The 18,973-nt window shown below is 44.0% G+C and overlaps 1 protein-coding gene across 1 annotated transcript in view; it reads left to right on the plus strand.

The window, feature by feature from the left end:
• LOC124038595 (protein sidekick-2-like) overlaps window positions 1–18,973 on the plus strand; it is a 709,487-nt gene that overhangs the window by 517,913 nt on the left and 172,601 nt on the right. Inside the window, 1 exon segment of the mRNA XM_046354647.1 lies at window positions 13,021–13,168. Within this exon segment, the coding sequence (XP_046210603.1) occupies window positions 13,021–13,168 (148 nt within the window).

The raw sequence follows: 18,973 nt of genomic DNA on the forward strand, positions 1-18,973 counted from the left end.
TCAGTCATGTGAGGGTATTTACTATCCTATTTGTTACTCCCTCCCATGTACTCCCCTCCCTAGTAATCTCCTCCCTAGTTCTCCCCTCCCTAGTACTCCCCGCCCTACTTCTCCCCTCCATAGTACTCCCTAGAACTCTCCTCCCTTGTATCCCCTCCCTAGTAATCACTCACTATTATTCCAAACCCTAGTACTCCACTCCGTAGTACTTCCTAGTACCCCCCTCTCTAGTACTCCCCTCTCTAGTACTCCCTCATTAGTACTCCATGGTACTCCGCTCCCTAGTAATGTCCTCCCTAGTATTCCGTAATACCCCCTCCCTAATACTCCCCTCCCCAATACTCCCTAGATCTCTCCTCCCTTGTGGCCCTCCCTTGTACTCCCTCACTAGTATCCCCATCCATAGTACCCCCCTCCCTAATACTCCCCTCCCTAGTATTCCCTAGTACTCTCCTCCCTAGTGCTATCTAGTACTCTCCTCACTAGTGACCCCTAGTACTTCCCTCCCTAGTACTCTATTCCCTATTACTCGCCATCATATTATTCTCTATTACTTTCCTCCCTAGTACTCCCTAGTAAACTCCTCCCTCAAAATTCCTTGTACTCTGCTCCCTTGTTCTCTCCTCCCGAGTACTCCCTAGCACTGTCTTCCCTAGTTATCTCATCCCTAGTACTCTCTTCCATAGTACTACCCTCCCTTGTACTCCCCTCTCCAGTACTCCCTGGTACTATCCTCCCTAGTACTCCCTCACACTCTCCCCCCTAGTACTCCTGTAACCTAATACTCCCTAGTATTCTCCTCCTTAGTACTCTCCTCCATATTACTCCTGAGTAATCTCCTCCCTAGTGCTGTGTAGTACTCTAGTACTAGGTATCCCCTAGTACTTCCCTCCACAGTGATCTATTCCCTAGTACTACCCTCCATATTACTCTCTAGTACCTTCCTCCCTAGTACTCCCTAGTAATCTCCTCCCTCATAATTCCTAGTACCTTCCTCCCTGGTAACTCTTTTCCCTAGTACTCCCTAGCACTGTCTTACCTAGTTATCTCCTCCCTAGTACTCTCTGCCATAGTACTCCCCTCCCTAGTACTCCCTTCTCTTTGTACTCCCTAGTACTCTCCTCCCTAGTACTCCCTTGCATGTACTCCGCTCCCTAGTTCTCCCCTCCCTAGTACCCCCCGCCCTAGTACTCCCTAATACTCTCCGCCCTACTTCTCCCCTCCATAGTACTCCCTAGAACTCTCCTCCCTTGTATCCCCTCCCTAGTAATCCCTCACTAGTATTCCCAACCCTAGTACTCCACACCATAGTACTCCCTAGTATCCTCCTCTCTAGTATTCCCTTCTCTAGTACTCCCTCATTAGTACTCTGTGGTACTCCCCTCCCTAGTAATGTCCTCCCTAGTATTCCGTAATACCCTCCTCCCTAATACTCCCCTCCCTAGTATTCCCTAGATCTCTCCTCCCCAAGACTCTCCTCGCTGGTACTTCCCTCCCTAGTACTCCCTAGTACCCTCCTCCCTTGTGGCCTTCCCTTGTACTCCCTCACTAGTATCCCCATCCATAGTACTCCTCTCTCTATTACTCCCCTCCCAAATCATATTCTCCCTAGTACTCCTCAATACCCCCATTCCTGATACTCCCCTCCCTAGAATTCCCTAGTACACTCCTCCCCACTACTCTCCTCCCTAGTACTCCCCTCCCTGGTAATATCCTCCCTAGTACTCCCTTCCATAGTACTCCCCTCCATAGTGCTCCCTAGTAATTCCCTTCCCATTGTACTCTCCTCCCTAGTACTCCCCTCCCTGGTAATATCCTCTCTAGTATTCCCTAGTACTCCCTTCCCTAGTACTCCCTAGTTCTCTCCTCTATAGTAATCCCTTTGTACTCTCCTCCCTAGTACTCTCCTCCCTAGTACTGTCCTCACAATTTATCTCCTCCATTGTTATCCCCTCCCTAATATGCCCTAATTATCTCCTCCCTTGTACCCCAGTGCCTAGTACTCCCTCACTAGTATTTCCATCCCTAGTACTCCATAGTACCCTCCTCCCTTGTACTCCCCTCCCTTTTACTCCCTGGAACTCTCCTTCCTCGTGCTCCCCTCCCTAGTACTCCCTGGTACTCTCTTCACTTGTGCCCCATTCCCCAGTACTCGCTCACTAGTACTCCCCTCCTTAGTACTCCATTTTGTTTCCCTTCCCTTAGTACTCTTCTCTCCAGTACTTCCCTCACTAGAACTCTCTATTACTCCCCTCCCTAGTACTTTCCTACCTAGTTATCCCTAGTACTCTCATCCCAAGTACTCCAGAGTACTCCTTTCCCTAGTACTCCCTACTACTTTCTTTCCTATTTATCCCTTCCCTAGTATTCCCCTCCATAGTACTCTCCTCCCTTGTACCCTTCTCTAGTACTCCCTCACTAGTATCCCCGGTCCTTGTGACCCCTCCATAGTACTCCCCTCCCTAATGTTCCCGAGTACTCCCCTCCTGGTAATTTACTCCCTAGTATTCCCTAATACCTCCCTTCCCTTAATGCTCTCCTCTCTAGTACTGCCCGGCCTGTACTCTCCTCTATAGTAATCCTTAGTACCCTCCTCCCTAGTACTGTCTCCCCGAGTACTCCCACGTACTGCCTTCCCTAGTTATATCCTCCCTAGTTCTCTCCTCCATTGTAACGCCCCTAGTATGCCCGAGTTCTCTCCTCCTTTTTACACCCCTGCCTAGTACTCCTCCACTTGTATTCCTATCCCTAGTACTCCCCTCACTAGTACTCCCTGGTATTCTCCTTCCTCATACTCCCCTCCCTATTACTCCCTAGTACTCTCCTCACGTGTACCCCCTTCCCTTGTACTCCCTCACTAATATTGCCATCCCTAGTATTCCACACCCTAGTACTCCTTAGTACCTCCCTCCCCAGTTTTCCCTAGTACTCTCCTCCTTAGTTCTCCCTAATACAATCATCCCTAGTACTCCCCTCCCTAGTTACTCCCTAGTGCTCATCTCCCTAGTGTTTCCCTCCCTAGTACTGTCCTCCTGTGTACTCCCCTCTATATTACTCTCTAGTACTCTCCTCCCTAGTACTCTTTTCCCTCTACTCCCTAGTAACCCCTCCCTAGTACTCCCCTCTAGTAATGCCCTTTCCGCGTACTGCCATCTGTGGTACTCCCTTGTACTCCCCTCCCCAGTACTCCTCTCAATAGTAGTCCCTAGTACACCCCTCCCTAGTACTTTCTTATACTCCCTTGTATTCCCCTCCTTAGTAATCCCCGCCCTAATACACCCCTCCCTCTAACTCCCCTCCTAGTACAGTAAAAACTGTTGAGAAGCCTTTTTGTCCTAGACTTGGCCCTCCGGTACCGCTTGCCATGCGGTAGTAGAGAGAACAGTCTATGACTGGGGTGGCTGGGGTCTTTGACAATTTTTAGGGCCTTCCTCTGACACCGCCTGGTGTAGAGGTCCTGGCAGGCAGCTTAGCCCATGTGATGTACTGGGCCGTACGCACTACTACCTGGGGGCAGGATTCAGTTGCAGGGGGAGGTGATTAGCCCCTGGTTCTTTAGCTTAGTGATGAGCTTTGAGGGCACTTTGCTGTTGAATGCTGAGCAGTATTCAATGAATATGATCTTACATAGGTGTTCCATCTGTCCTGATGGTAAAGGGCTGTGTTGAGTGCAATATAGGATGCATCATCTGTGGATCTGTTGGGGGCGGTATTCAAATTGGAGTGGGTCTAGGGTTTCCTAGATAATGGTGTTGATGTGAGCCACGACCAGCCTTTCAAAGTACTTTATGGCTACAGACGTCAGTGCTACGGGTTGGTAGTGATTTTGGCAGCTTCCCTTCATGTTCATGGCCTCTAGGAAGAGGGAACGCAACACCCTGCTACAACTCAACTGCCCGTGGAGTGTAAGATGAATGGGACTGTAGGTGCAGGTAAGGATGACAAAGACAGAGAATTTACTGTTTACATGAAATGTATTCCTTCACACAGTAATTTGAGAAAAAGGGGCTGGACAAAACCAAAGCAAAGAGCTAAAGTTAAAGCGCCCCCTCTCCTACCTTACCTGCCTACCCACTACTTACCTAACTAGCACCACCTGGTGAGCTAACCAAAATACAAGCGGTGGTCCGCCCAGGTCTTACCTAGTGTGCTTAGACAGTAAATACTACGGGTTATGTATGCCCACAGGCCTCTTGCCTAAGCACTCCCTAGGTGCCCCCCCCCCTCGGAACAAATGAAAAATAATAATACAAACGTAAGTAAACAATTTCAAGAATCAAAACACTGCGTCCTATTTGCACACACATACCTCAGATCAGCGGCTTCAAAATACTTAACAAAAACCTGTCTCTGAGCAACAACCAACACAGGACATAAACATTTGCTCTCTCTCAGCAACAACCAACATACCTCATACCTACTAATAAGCTCTCCCTAACAAAGGAACACTGGATTTTCTAGCTGGAGAAGGAGTCTGTAATGGGATACAGCTGTATCCTCTGACGAGAGGGCGGGGTCAGCTCCAAATAGCAAAGGGGCCGACCAATCAGCTGCTTGAGGGATTCCAGGAAGCCATTTCCTGAAACATATACAAACAAACCCACAACACAGAAACTGGGGAACGTAACAGTCCTAGTCTCAAATCTCTGGAAAACTGAAACAGTTTTCCCTGAAGTCTTTTCCCCGTATTTAGCGCCATCCATCATATTTTCAATTCTGACCAGTTTCCCAGTCCCTGCCGATGAAAAATATCCCCACAACATGATTCTGCCACCACTTGCTTCACTGTAGATATGATGTTGAGGGGTGATGAGAGGTGTTGGGTTTGCGCCAGACATAGCGTTTTTCTTGATGGCCAAAAAGCTACATTTTTGTCTCATCTGACCAGAGTACCTTCCATATTTCTCACACATGCCTTTTGGCGACCACCAAACATGTGTGCTTATTCTTTTCTGGCCACTCTTCCGTAAAGGCAAGAGGTGGACTTTATTTAATTCATTATGTGACGTCAGAAGGTAATTTGTTGCACCAGATCTTATTTAGGGGCACCACTTTTTTGTTTTTGTATTTTTTTGAATTATTTGAAACAAGTAATTTTTTTCAATTTCACTTCATCAATTTTGACTATATTCTGTATGTCCATTACATGAAATGCAAATAAAAATCTATTTAAATTACATGTTGCAGTGCATCAAAATAGGAAAAACGCTAAGGGGGTGAATACTTTTGCAAGGCATTGTACATTTTTAATGTCCCGTTGGCAGGATATTCGTGATCGTAATTCGCCTTTTTTGTTGTCCAATGATTGTATGTTGTCTAATAGGACTGACGGTTGAGGCATATTTCCACTCGCCATCGAATCCTTACAAGGCACCCTGACCTACATCCCTCTGTCTCTCTCTCCTGCGAATAACGGGGATTTTAGCCTTGTCAGGTGTCTGAAGTAAATCCTTTGCGTCCGACTTGTTATAGAAAAAATCTTTGTCCAGCAAGAGGTGAGTAATCGCTGTCCTGATATCCAGAAGCTCTTTTCGATCAAAAGACATGGTGGCAGAAACATTTCGTACAAAATAAGTTACAAATAATGCGAAAAATCACACACAATAGCACAATTGGTTAGAAGACCGTAAAACGGCAGCCATCTCCTCCGGCGCAATTATTTTAATGTTAAGTCACTTCACGACAATTCTATTTGAAAGAAAAAGCTAGAGAGCTGGCCACCATCTACCACTACATTCAGGGTCTATTACATCTCTATAGTTCAATGTCTAAAGGCTTATGCATGTATCAATAATAGTATTATTTCTAAAAATCTGTTTTAACTTTATATACTGTTTGATGTATTATTCACATGGGGTTAGAAAGATTCTACTTTTAGGTTCTTAACCTCTACTTGGTAGGGAAACTGTCAGAAACGTACCTTTTTGAGTCCCCAGCTCTGTGTCTTTCATGACTTGTAGCTCAACTAGGCCTCAACTAGGCCTACAGCTCAAGCATATAGTCTCATTTGAACAACCTTGTGGACTGTAAAGAGTAAGATAATCTACTATTCTTTACCAATCCTTTATTTAGTTTGAGGTGACAATGACTGCGTTTATACAGGCAGACACATATTTTTTTTTCACTAACTATTTTTTTGACCAATCAGATGAGCTCTTTTGCCAATAATTTGCGAAATATCATATCTGGTCTGCCTATGTAAAACGCAGCTAATGTTAGTTGACGACATTGCTATGTTCAGCTTGGAGGTAGCAAAGCTATGTTGTGAAGTTGTACAGTTTTTACTGCATCTTCTCCTAAGGATGTTAGAAAATGTATTTTTTAACGATACAATGTTTGACTTTAAAATGCACCAAAACAAATATGATTATGTTCAATAAAGAAAGTCTGAGAAAGACAAGAAGACTGTATTATAATGTGAAATACTGTATACAGTATGTAATATGAACATGACAGTCACAGTATATCAGTTATATTGTTGTCATAGCTCCATGAAGCAGCCTACATTAAGACCCCCCCCCCCCCCATTTGCCTTCAGAACAGCCTTAATTTGCCGTGGAATGAACTTTGTAAGGTGTCGAAAGTGTTCGACAGGGATGCTGACCCATGTTGACTGCAATGCTTCTGACAGTTGTGTCAAGTTGCCTGTATGTCCTTTGGTTGGTGGACCATTCTTGATACACACAGGTAACTGTTGAGCGTGAAATACCCAGCAGAGTTGCAGTTCTTGACACAAACTGGTGAGCCTGACACCTACTACCATACCCCGTTCAAAGGCACTTAAATATGTTGTCTTACCCATTCACGGTCTGGATGGCACACATACACAATCTATGTCTCAATTGTCTCAAGGCTTAAAATACTTATTTAATTAACCTGTCTCCTCCCCTTCATCTATTTGATTTGAAGTGGATTTAACAAGTGACATCAACTAGAGATCATAGCTTTCACCTGGATTCACCTGGTTTGTCTATGTCATGGAAAGAGTAGGTGTTCATAATGTGTTGTACACTCAGTGTATCTATTTCATTTGTTTCAAGTTTCTTTTTAATGAAAACAATTCAGTGATGGTTTTTGAGTTCAAATATATTGTAGTCTTGACTCATGGAGTTGCTGGACTCAGTTTGTGTTGCTTCAAATGATGCAGAAACACAGCACTGTTTTATTTCTTCCACGTGCCCTGAGTGTGAACCCACATACTGACTCTCTAGGTACATGAACAGCCACTTATAGTCAGCGGTCTAAGGTCACTAAGGTCACTGCATCTCAGTGCTAGAAGCATCACTACAGACCCTGGTTCAATTCCAGGCTGTATCACAACCGGACGTGATTGTAAGTGCCATAGGCCCGCACGCAATTGGTCCACCATCGTCCGGGTTAGGGTTTGGCCGGGGTAGGACGTCATTGTAAATCTGAATTTGTCTTAACCGTTGTGTAGTCTTAACATTAGGTATGCTCCCCTTCTCCTAAGGGTAGAAAATGACCCGCCTTCACTAAACCCTTAAAATAAAGCAGTTTAATTTAAAACGTCAAATCTATTTTACATGAAGAAACAACTAGTCATTCACACAAACTTTGTGAATATCTGAGTTTTCCCTCTTCACAATGCAGAAAGACTACATTTAATCAGTGGACACCACTCATTTTTATTACAACACACATATCATACTTGTTTTCTTTACTAAAATAGAGATGTATTATTATTATTAGTAGTATTATTGCTAAAGGTACTGCATAGGTGTAAACATAAATTTTTTAGCAAGAGATAGCACATGTTTGGCCTAAGAAAGTAGCAGAAATGTGCAGAGCGTAGTTTTGAATGCATTTGAATGAAGGGAAACAATAACAGTCTTGAACTGTTTTGGCAACATAGTGACATATTCTTATATACTGTATAATGATGAATTCAACTACAAAATACTAGTCCTCTTCCATTTTTTGAAGCATTGCCCCCAGCCACAAGGTGTATAAATAACAACAATAAATAATAATAAGTAAATAAGATAATAGATACAAAACAAAAATATAAAGAACAAAGATCAATCATCTTTAATTATAACATGTATGTTATGCAGGTGAATGAGGACCCAAAAGCGACTTGGCGAAAACAGAGTCTTTATTCCAGTAAAGGAAATATGCAATACTCCTAGACAAATCGGAGCGGTAAACAAAGCATAAAAAACAATTCCACTCGTAATGACGAGGACAGACTGGAGACTCGACCATAAACTGTAGGTTGCCTCGGGAAGACACTGACCGTAGCAGACTCAGACACCTGCTCACCACGCAGCATCTGAGGGAAACACGACACGACCGGGCGAGACAAAGACACAGCACGGTGAACAATATACAAGGATCCGACAGGACAGAAACGGAAGACAAGGGGAGAAATAGGGACTCTAATCAGAGGGCAAGATACGGAACAGGTGTGAAAAGATTAGATGATTGAGTAGGGGAATAGGAACAGCTGGGAGCAGGGACGGAACGATAGAGAGAAGAGAGAGAGGGAGGGAGAGAGAAAAAAGGGAACGAACCTAATAAGACCAGCAGGGGGAAACGAACAGAAGGGAAAGCAAATTGACAAGACAATATAAGACAAAACATGACAGTACCCCCCCCCACTCACCGAGCGCCTCCTGGCGCACTCGAGGAGGAACACTGGCGGCAACGGAGGAAATCATAGATCACAAACGGTCCAGCACGTCCCGAGAAAGAACCCAACTCCTCTCCTCAGGACCGTAACGAAAAACGATAAAAAGGGAAACTAGGGTACTACTCTAAAAAAAAAAATGAGACACGGGTAGAGAACTGAAAGCTTTAGAGCAAACAGGACCAAACAGGCCAGGAGAGTAACAACTAGGGACAGACTGAGACCCAGCAAGACCAGGAGCAGAAGCAGAAAAAAAAATTACCAGACTTATTCTGCGCGCAGTCCGAACACGCAGCCACGAAACGGCGCATGTCACGCTCCTGAGTAGGCCACCAAAACCGCTGGCGAATAGAAGCAAGCGTACCCCGAACGCCGGGGTGGCCAGCTAACTTGGCAGAGTGCACCCACTGAAGAACAGCCAGACGAGTAGAGACAGGAACGAAAAGAAGGTTACTAGGACAAGCGCGCGGCGACGGAGTGTGAGTGAGTGCTTGCTTAACCTGTCTCTCAATTCCCCAGACAGTCAACCCGACAACACGCCCAACAGGAAGGATCCCCTCGGGATCGGTAGAAGCCACGGAAGAACTAAAGAGACGGGATAAAGCATGAGGCTTGGTGTTCTTAGTACCCGGGCAATAAGAAATAACGAACTCGAAACGAGCGAAAAACAACGCCCAACGAGCATGACGCGCATTCAGTCGTTAGGCAGAACGGATGTATTCAAGGTTCCTTTGGTCAGTCCAAACGACAAAAGGAACGGTCGCCCCCTCCAACCACTGTCGCCATTTGCCTAGGGCTAAACGGATGGCGAGCAGTTCACGGTTAGCCACATCATAGTTACGTTCCGACGGTGACAGGCGATGAGAAAAATACGCGCAAGGGTGGACCCCATCGTCAGTATCGGAGCGCTGGGACAGAATGGCTCCCACGCCCACCCCGACGCGTCAACCTCGACAATAAACTGTTTAGTGACGTCAGGTGCAACAAGGATAGGAGCGGATGCAAAACGCTTCTTGAGGAGATCAGAACAACAATCATACGACCGGTGAGGAGGAAGGGAGTTGGTTCTGGACCGACTGAAGACCGTGCGCAGACCATGATATTCCTCCGGCACTCCTGTCAAATCACCAGGTTCCTCCTGTGAAGAGAGAGCAGAACAAACAGGAGGAATAGCAGACATTAAACACTTCACATGACAAGAAACGTTCCAGGAAAGGATAGAATTACTAGACCAATCAAAAGAAGGATTATGACACACTAGCCAGGGATGACCCAAAACAACAGGTGTAAAAGGTGAACGAAAAATCAAAAAAGAAATGGTCTCACTATGGTTACCAGATACAGTGAGGGTTAAAGGTAGTGTTTCACATAATATACTGGAGAGAGGACTACCATCCAAGGCGAACATGACCGTGGGCTCCCCTAACTGTCTGAGAGGAATGTCATGTTCCCGAGCCCAGGCTTCGTCCATAAAACAGCCCTCCGCCCCAGAGTCTATTAATGCACTGCAGGAAGCTGCCGATCCGGTCCAGCGTAGATGGACCGGTAAGGTTGTACAGGTACTTGACGGAGAGGACCGTCTAGTAGCGCTTATCAGTCGCCCTCCGCCTACTGATGAACTCTGGCCTTTAACTGGACATGAAATGACAAAATGACCAGCGGAACCGCAATAGAGACAGAGGCGGTTGGTGATTCTCCGTTCCCTCTCCTTAGTCGAAATGCGAATACCCCCCAGCTGCATGGGCTCAACACCTGAGTCAGTGGGGAAAGATGGTAGTGTCGGAGAGAGGGGAGACACAGTTAACGCAAGCTCTCTTCTATGAGCTCGGTGACGAAGATCTACCCGTCGTTCAATGCGAATAGCGAGTTCAATCAAAGAATCCACGCTGGATGGAACATCCCGAGAGAGAATCTCATCCTTAACCTTAGCGTGGAGTCCCTCCAGAAAACGAGCGAGCAACGCCTGCTCGTTCCAGTTACTGGAGGCAGCAAGAGTGCGAAACTCTATAGAGTAATCCGTTATGGATCGATTACCTTGACATAGGGAAGACAGGGACCAGGAAGCTTCTTTCCCAAAAACTGAACGATCAAAAACCCTTATCATCTCCTCTTTAAAGTTCAGATAATTGTTAGTACACTCAGCGCTTGCCTCCCAGATAGCTGTGCCCCACTGCCGAGCCCGACCAGTAAGGAGTGATATGACGTAGGCAATCCGAGCTCTCTCTCTTGAGTATGTGTTGGGTTGGAGAGAGAACACTATATCACACTGGGTGAGAAAGGAGCGGCACTCAGTGGGCTGCCCAGAATAACATGGTGGGTTATTAACCCTAGGTTCCGGAGGCTCGGAAGACCTGGAAGTAGCTGGTGGCACGAGACGAAGACTCTGATACTGTCCTGAGAGGTCGGAGACCTGAGCGGCCAGGGTCTCAACGGCATGCCGAGCAGCAGACAATTCCTGCTCGTGTCTGCCGAGCATCGCTCCCTGGAACTCGAGAGTAGAGTAGAGAGAATCCATAGTCGCTGGGTCCATTCTTGGTCGGATCCTTCTGTTATGCAGGTGAATGAGGACCCAAAAGCGACTTGGCGAAAACAGAGTCTTTATTCCAGTAAAGGAAATATGCAATACTCCTAGACAAATCGGAGCGGTAAACAAAGCATAAAAAACAATTCCACTCGTAATGACGAGGACAGACTGGAGACTCGACCATAAACTGTAGGTTGCCTCGGGAAGGCACTGACCGTAGCAGACTCAGACACCTGCTCACCACGCAGCATCTGAGGGAAACACGACACGACCGGGCGAGACAAAGACACAGCACGGTGAACAATATACAAGGATCCGACAGGACAGAAACGGAAGACAAGGGGAGAAATAGGGACTCTAATCAGAGGGCAAGATACGGAACAGGTGTGAAAAGATTAGATGATTGAGTAGGGGAATAGGAACAGCTGGGAGCAGGGACGGAACGATAGAGAGAAGAGAGAGAGGGAGGGAGAGAGAAAAAAGGGAACGAACCTAATAAGACCAGCAGGGGGAAACGAACAGAAGGGAAAGCAAAATGACAAGACAATATAAGACAAAACATGACAATGTAGGACAGTATGTAAGTGTGTGTGCATTGATTTGGCAGATGTATTTTTCACATGTGCAGCACATACTAGTTGTTTTACATTCCTTCTTTAAGGGGCATAATTGACATATCCTCCTCTTGCTGCCCCAGCTGCATCCTCAGGTGAGTCAGGACAAGATTCTGTCCCCTGAACAGCTTTCACAAGCGCTGCAGAGGCTGCTGTGCGGGGGAGATGCTTTCTTCTTTGAATGTGTGGGGTTACAAGTGCCTTTCCCAGCTGCTCCAGGAACACCCTCCTCTTGTTCCACTTATCAGGCATCCAGGTAGAGTTGATCTTGTTTCATATCATGACACATCAATGACGTTATGGAAGATGACCAGGGGCCAGCGGGCAGTCATCCTTCTGCAGCTGTAAGTTCCAATCTCCTTGTCCAGGTTGTCCACACCTCCTTTGTTGTGGTTGTAGTCCAGGAAGATGGATGGCTTCCTGTCTTCACGATCACTGATCTCAGGTGTTTTATGCAGTGACCACATTCCTGTTCCTCTTTGGGAGGTAAGAAACTAGAGTGGTGGTGGGGGTGAAGGCAAACTTTGATGAGAAGGTCTCTCTCCCCCTTGTTGCGATGAGCGCAGGGGTGAGCTATGGCTTGTTATTTCTAACTGTGCCAATCTTCCTCTTCAGGAGATGCTGGCTGAGTTCCATCAGTAGAACACATGATCTCAATGTATCATTCTTGTGTGTGTCTTTGTGGTTTTTGTGGTGTGTAAATTATTGTATAACTGCCACGTTAAAAATGACCCTAAGACTATCTTTGTACCCTGGTGATGTACAGCTTTCATGGAAATATCAACAAAAGTGATGTTTCACTTTTTCTAATGTTGGGGTCACTTCCGGAAAATTAATCAAATTACAAATTGAAAAAAAATGTCATTTAGGGAGTTTTCTCTGCTGTTAAACATAGTGGCGGGTCACCCATAAGACAACACAAGGGTTAACTGACTTGCCTGGTTAAATAAAGGAAAAAAATATATTTAAAAAATACATTTTTTGGTGGTGTTGTGACAGATTTATCTGAGTCAATCCATGTTCTCCCCGCGTTCCCTCAGTGAGTCACTACATCTACAGTTCCACTGCCTCAGTATGTGACAATCAATCACAGGCTGTGTAAAACCAACTCAGTCCACAAAACAGATGTTGAAAAAAACAAAGGAAACAAAGGATCAAGTTTGAGAGAGAATATTCTCTCAACGACTAACAAATCATTTATTTTTCTTTCTTTCTCTTCTTTCTTCATTTAGTTATGGGCGGTTTTGAGGAGGGTGAGCGCGCCCAGTCGGTCTCTCAGGGGGAGGGGGCAGTGGTTCCTGCTCCACGCATCAGGAGCTTTCCCCAGCCGCAGGTCACATGGTTCAGAGACGGACGCAAGATACCGCCCAGCAGCCGCATGTAAGATGCATGATGATGATGATATCTCTTATGCAGCTATCTCTCTCTCTCTCCCACTCTCTCTCTCTCTTCTCTCTCTTCTTCCCTCTCCCTCTCTCTCTCTCTCTCTCTCTCTCCACTCTCTCTCTCTTCTTCTCTCTTCTTCTCTCTCCAACTCTCTCTCTTCTTCTCTCTCTGCTTCCCTCTCCCATCTTACCTCAAGATGCTGTCTATTTGATAAACAATAGCTATGTGTTAGTGTGAATGGGTTGTTCATTCTATTGTATTTCATATCAGCTGGCTCCATCTGCGTGTTTTATGTGTCTAAGGTGCCGTAAGGTTGTTAGTGCCTGTGTCTGAGAGTGACATGGAGGACAGAGAGATGAAGAGAAAGGGAGAGAGAGACAGAGCGTGATAGATTGCATGTTCTGTCTGTTTGTAACTATGTCTCCATCACTTGAAAGAGGTCTCGGCCTCAGTGAAATGTACTCCCAGGGCCTCTCCTCTACTCTCCATTTATTCTGCCCTCTAATGGAGGCGAGGCAGCGAGGGAGACTTGTTTACCAGTTTGGAGAGAGGCCTAGTACTGTCAGACTACATTGGGGCTAGATAGGGGCTTCTGAGAGGGGGGATAGGAGTGTGGGGCTCTGAGTGCCTGGTGGAGCCACTGAAAGCCTCAAATGGGATTCTTGTCTTGGCATTCTACCTCTTAAACTAAAAAAGGGGACAAATAGAGAGGTGCTTTTGGAAAGAGGTCTCTCTGGCTCTCTCACTGGCTCGGCAGCCCCGAGTGGGAGACTGGGAGCACTGCTTATTTACAGTGAAAGGATTGGCCCCAGACATACAGTACCAGTCAAAAGTTTGGACACACCTACTCATTCAAGGGTTTTCTTTATTTTTACTATTTTCTACATTGTAGAATAATAGTTAAGACATCAAAACGATCAACTAACAAATATAGAATAATGTAGTAAGCAAAAAAGTTTTAAACAAATCAAAATATATTTTATATTCTTCAAAGTAGGCACACTTTTCCTTAATCAACAGCTTTGCACACTCTTGGCATTCTCTCAACCAGCTTCATGAGGTAGTCACATTGAATGCATTTCAATTAACAGGTGTGCCTTGTTAAAAGTACATTTCTAGAATGTATTTCCTTCTTAATTAATGCGTTTGACCCAATCACTTGTGTTGTGACAAGTTAGGGGGTATACAGAAGATCGTCCTATTTGGTAAAAGACCAAGTCCATATTATGGCAATAACAACTCAAATAAGCAAAGAGAAACGACAGTCCATCAATACTTTAAGAAATTAAGGTCAGTCAATTTGGAGAATTTAAGAAATGTGAAGGTTTCTTCAAGTGCAGTCTCAAAAACCATCAACTGCTTTGATGAAACTGGCGCTCATGAGGACCGACACAGGAAAGCAAGACCTAGAGTTACCTCTGCTGCTGAGGATAAGTTCATTAGAGTTAACTGCAACTCAGAAATTGCAGCCCAAATTAATGCTGTTCAGAGCACACTTCATGAATCAGGCCTTCTTGTCGAATTGCTGCAAAGAAACCACTGCTAAAGGATATCAATAATAAGAAGAAATTTGCTTGGGCCAAGAAACACGAGCATTGGACATTAAACCGGTGGAAATCTTGGATTTTAGGTTTCCGACCGCAGTGTCTTTATGAGACTCAGAGTAGGTTAACAGATGATGTCCACATGTGTGGCTCTCTCTCTCAATGCCAAGGGGCTTCATTGGCATGGGAAAAATGTCTACATTGCCAAAGCAAGTGAAATAAACAATAAACAAATGTGAGAAGAAACATCATCATAAAACGATTCAAAATTCGTAGTAAATACTACACTCAAAAAGGTTTCAAAAGATAAAGACATTTCAACTGTTATATTATCAGATATGGACAGTGTGTTAGTAATGTGCAAATAGTTGGAGTATGAATAGTGGGGGAAGAAAAATTAACAGATAAAATGGTTGGTATTTACAATGGTGTTTGTGCTGAATGCCCTTTTCTCATGGCAACGGACCACAAATCTTACTGCTGTGATTGCACACTGTGGTATTACGCTTAACAGATATGGGAGTTATCAATGTTTGGTTTGTTTTCAAATGATTTGTTGGTCTGTGTGATCTAAGTGAAATATGTGTCTCTAATATGGTCATACTGAAAGGAGGTTAGCAAGTACAGCTCAGTTTCCACCTACAGTTGAAGTCGGAAGTTTACATACACTTAAGTTGGAGTCATTAAAACTTGTTTTTCAACCAAACTACACATTCCTTTTAAACAAACTATTGTTTTGGCAAGTAGGTTAGGACATATATTTTGTGCATGACACAAGTAATTTTTCCAACAATTGTTTACAGACAAAATATTTCACTGATAATTCACTGTATCACAATTCCAGTGGGCCAGAAGTTTACATACACTGAGTTGACTGTGCCTTTAAACAGCTTGGAAAATTCCATAAAATGATGTCATGGCTTTAGAAGATTCTGATAGGCTAATTGACATAATTTGATTCATTTGGAGGTGTACCTGTGAATGGCCTACCTTCAAACTCGGTGCCTCTTTGCTTTACATCATGGGAAAATCAAAAGAAATCAGCCAAGACCTCAGAAAAAATATATAGCCCTCCACAATTCTGGTTCATCCTTGGGAGCAATTTCCAAATGACTGAAGGTACCACGTTCATCTGTACAAACAATAGTACGCAAGTATAAACACCATGGGACCATGCAGCTGTCATACCGCTCAGGAAGGAGACACGCTCTGTCACTACAGATAATAATATAATATATGCCATTTAGCAGACGCTTTTATCCAAAGCGACTTACAGTCATGTGTGCATACATTCTACGTATGGGTGGTCCCGGGGATCGAACCCACTACCCTGGCGTTACAAGCGCCATGCTCTACCAACTGAGCTACAGAAGGACCACTATGAACATACTTTGGTGCGAAAAGTGCAAATCAATCCCAGAACAACAGCAAAGGACCTTGTCAATATGCTGGAGGAAACAGGTACAAAGTATCTATATCCACAGTAAAACAAGTCCTATATCGACATAACCTGAAAGGCTGATCAGCAGGGAAGAAGCCACTGCTCCAAAACCGCCATAAAATAAGCCAGACAACGGTTTGCAACTGCACATGGAGACAAAGATCATACTTTTTGGAGAAATTTCCTCTGGTCTAATGAAACAAAAATAGAACTGTTTGGCCATAATGACCATTGTTATGTTTGGAGGAAAAAGGGGGAGGCTTGCATGCCATCCCAACTGTGAAGCACGGGAGTGGCAGCATCATGTTGTGGGGGTGCTTTGCTGCAGGAGGGGCTGGTGCACTTCACAAAAAATAGATGGCAACATGGGGATGGACAATGATGTGGATATATTGAAGCAACATCTCAAGACATCAGTCAGGAAGTTATAGCTTGGTCGCAAATGGGTCTTCCAAATGGACAATGACCCCAAGCACATGTCTAACGTTGTGGCAAAATGGCTTAAGGACAACAAAGTCAAGGTATTGGAGTGGCCATCACAAAGCCCTGACCTCAATCCTATAGGAAATGTGTGGGCAGAACATAAAAAGTGTGACTTAATTACACCAGCTCTGTCGGGAGGAAAGGGCCAAAATTCACCCAATTTATTGTGGGAAGCTTGTGGTAGGCTACCCAAAACGTTTAACCCAATTTAAACAATTTAAAGGCAATGCTTCCAAATACTAATTGAGTGTTTGTAAACGTCTGACTCACTGGGAATGTGCTGAAAGAAATTACAGCTGAAATAAATCGTTCTCTTTACTATTATTCTGACATTTCACATTCTTAAAATAAAGTGGTGATCCTAACTGACCTAAGACAGGGAATTTTTACTATGAGTAAATGTCAGGAATTGTGAAACACCTTAGCCAAATACATTTAAACTCAGTTTATGTAAAGGCTATGTTCACGGTGTCTGTAAATTGTCAAGGATTTTTGTCATTTTGCGTCAGTCACAGTGGTCAGGTATTCTATTTTTTGGTTAATTCTTTCCAGTGTATGAAATAGTTATCTTTTTCCTTTCACATGATTTGGTTGGGTTTAATTGTGTTGCTGACCTGGTGCTATTGTGGGGTCTGTTTGTGAACAGAGCCCCAGAAACAGCTGGCTTAGGGGACTCTTCTCCAGGTTCATCTCACTGTAGGTTAGAGCTTTCCTTTTACGGGTTGTAGATTTTTTAACAGCTATTTTCTGGATTTTGATAACTAGTGTGTATACTCCTAATTCTGAATCATGCATTGTTTTGGGTTTTAAGTTGCATACAAAGTATGTTTTTAAAGAATTCTGCATGAAGAGTCTCAATTGGGTATTTGTCCCATTTTGTGATTGTTGGTGAGTTGTTGGTGAGTTGATCTCAGACCTTACCACCATATAGGGCAATGGGTTCCGTTACTGTTTTTATACAGATCCTAATTGGGATGTCAATTGTTATCTTCACTTGGGTAGGGGGCACTATTTTCACTTAAGGATGAAAAGTGTGCCCAAAGTAAACTGCCTGCTACTCAGGCCCAGAAGCTCGGACATGCATATAATTTAGATTTGGATTTGAAAACAATCTAAAGTTTCCAAGACTGTTAAAATAATGTCTGTGAGTATAACAGAACTGATTTGTCAGGCGAAAACATGAGAAAAATTCATCCAGGAAGTGGGATTTTTTCATGTTTGTAGTTTTCTATTGAATGCCATTACAGTATCCATTGACTTAGGACTCAAATTACACTTCCTATTGCTTCCACTAGATGTCAACAGTCTTTAGAAATTGTTTCAGGCTTGTATTCTGATAAATGAGCGATTAAGACCTCTCTGAATGAGTGGACACTATAGTGTCCAAGAGCTTTTTCGTATGCGCGACCGAGAGCTCGCCTTACGTGTTTACATTTTATATTGACGATGTTATTATCCGGTTGAAATATTATTGATTATTAGGACTAAAAACAACCTGAGGATTGATTCTAAATATCGTTTGACATGTTTTCTACGAACTTTACAGATACTATTTGTATTTTTCGTCTGCCTGTTGTGACTGCGTTTGAGCCTGTGAATTACTGAACAAAACTTGCAAACAAATATGAGATTTTTGGATATAAACATGGACTCAATCGAACAAAACAAACATTTATTGAGTAAATGGGAGTCTTGTGAGTGCAACTATATGAAGATCATCAAAGGTAAGTGATTCATTGTATCACTATTTCTGACTTGTGTAAGTCCTCTACTTGGATGGTTACTGTTTGTAATGATTTGTCCGCTGGGCGCTGTTCTCAGATAATCGCATGGTATGCTTTTGCCGTAAAGCCTTTTGGAAATCTGACACCGTAGTTGGATTAACAAGAAGTTCATCTTTAAACCCATGTATAACCTTTGTATGTTTTATGAATTTTTATAATGAGTATTTCTGTTTTTAAATTTGACTCTCTGCAATATCACTGGATGTTGGCCAGGTGGGACGCCATCCCACGTACCCTAGTGTGGTTTTAAGTTACTCTTGATGGCATAGAAGACCCTTCTTGCCTTGTCTCTTAGATCATTCACAGTCTTGTGTAAGTTACCTGTGGGGTTGATGTTTAGGCATGTATTCTTCTTTGTGTGCTCTCGGGCAACAGTGTCTAGATAGATTTGTATTGGTAGTCCTGGAAACTGGACCTTTTTTGGAACACCATTATTTTTTGTCATGCTGAGATTTACTGTCAGGGCCTAAGTCTAATATAACCTGTGCAGAAGATCTAGGTGCTGCTGTAGGCCCTCTTTGGTTGGGGACAGAAGCACCAGATCATC

The sequence above is a fragment of the Oncorhynchus gorbuscha genome, linkage group LG06 (genome assembly GCF_021184085.1).
Source record: "Oncorhynchus gorbuscha isolate QuinsamMale2020 ecotype Even-year linkage group LG06, OgorEven_v1.0, whole genome shotgun sequence".
NCBI classification, from domain to species: domain Eukaryota; kingdom Metazoa; phylum Chordata; class Actinopteri; order Salmoniformes; family Salmonidae; genus Oncorhynchus; species Oncorhynchus gorbuscha.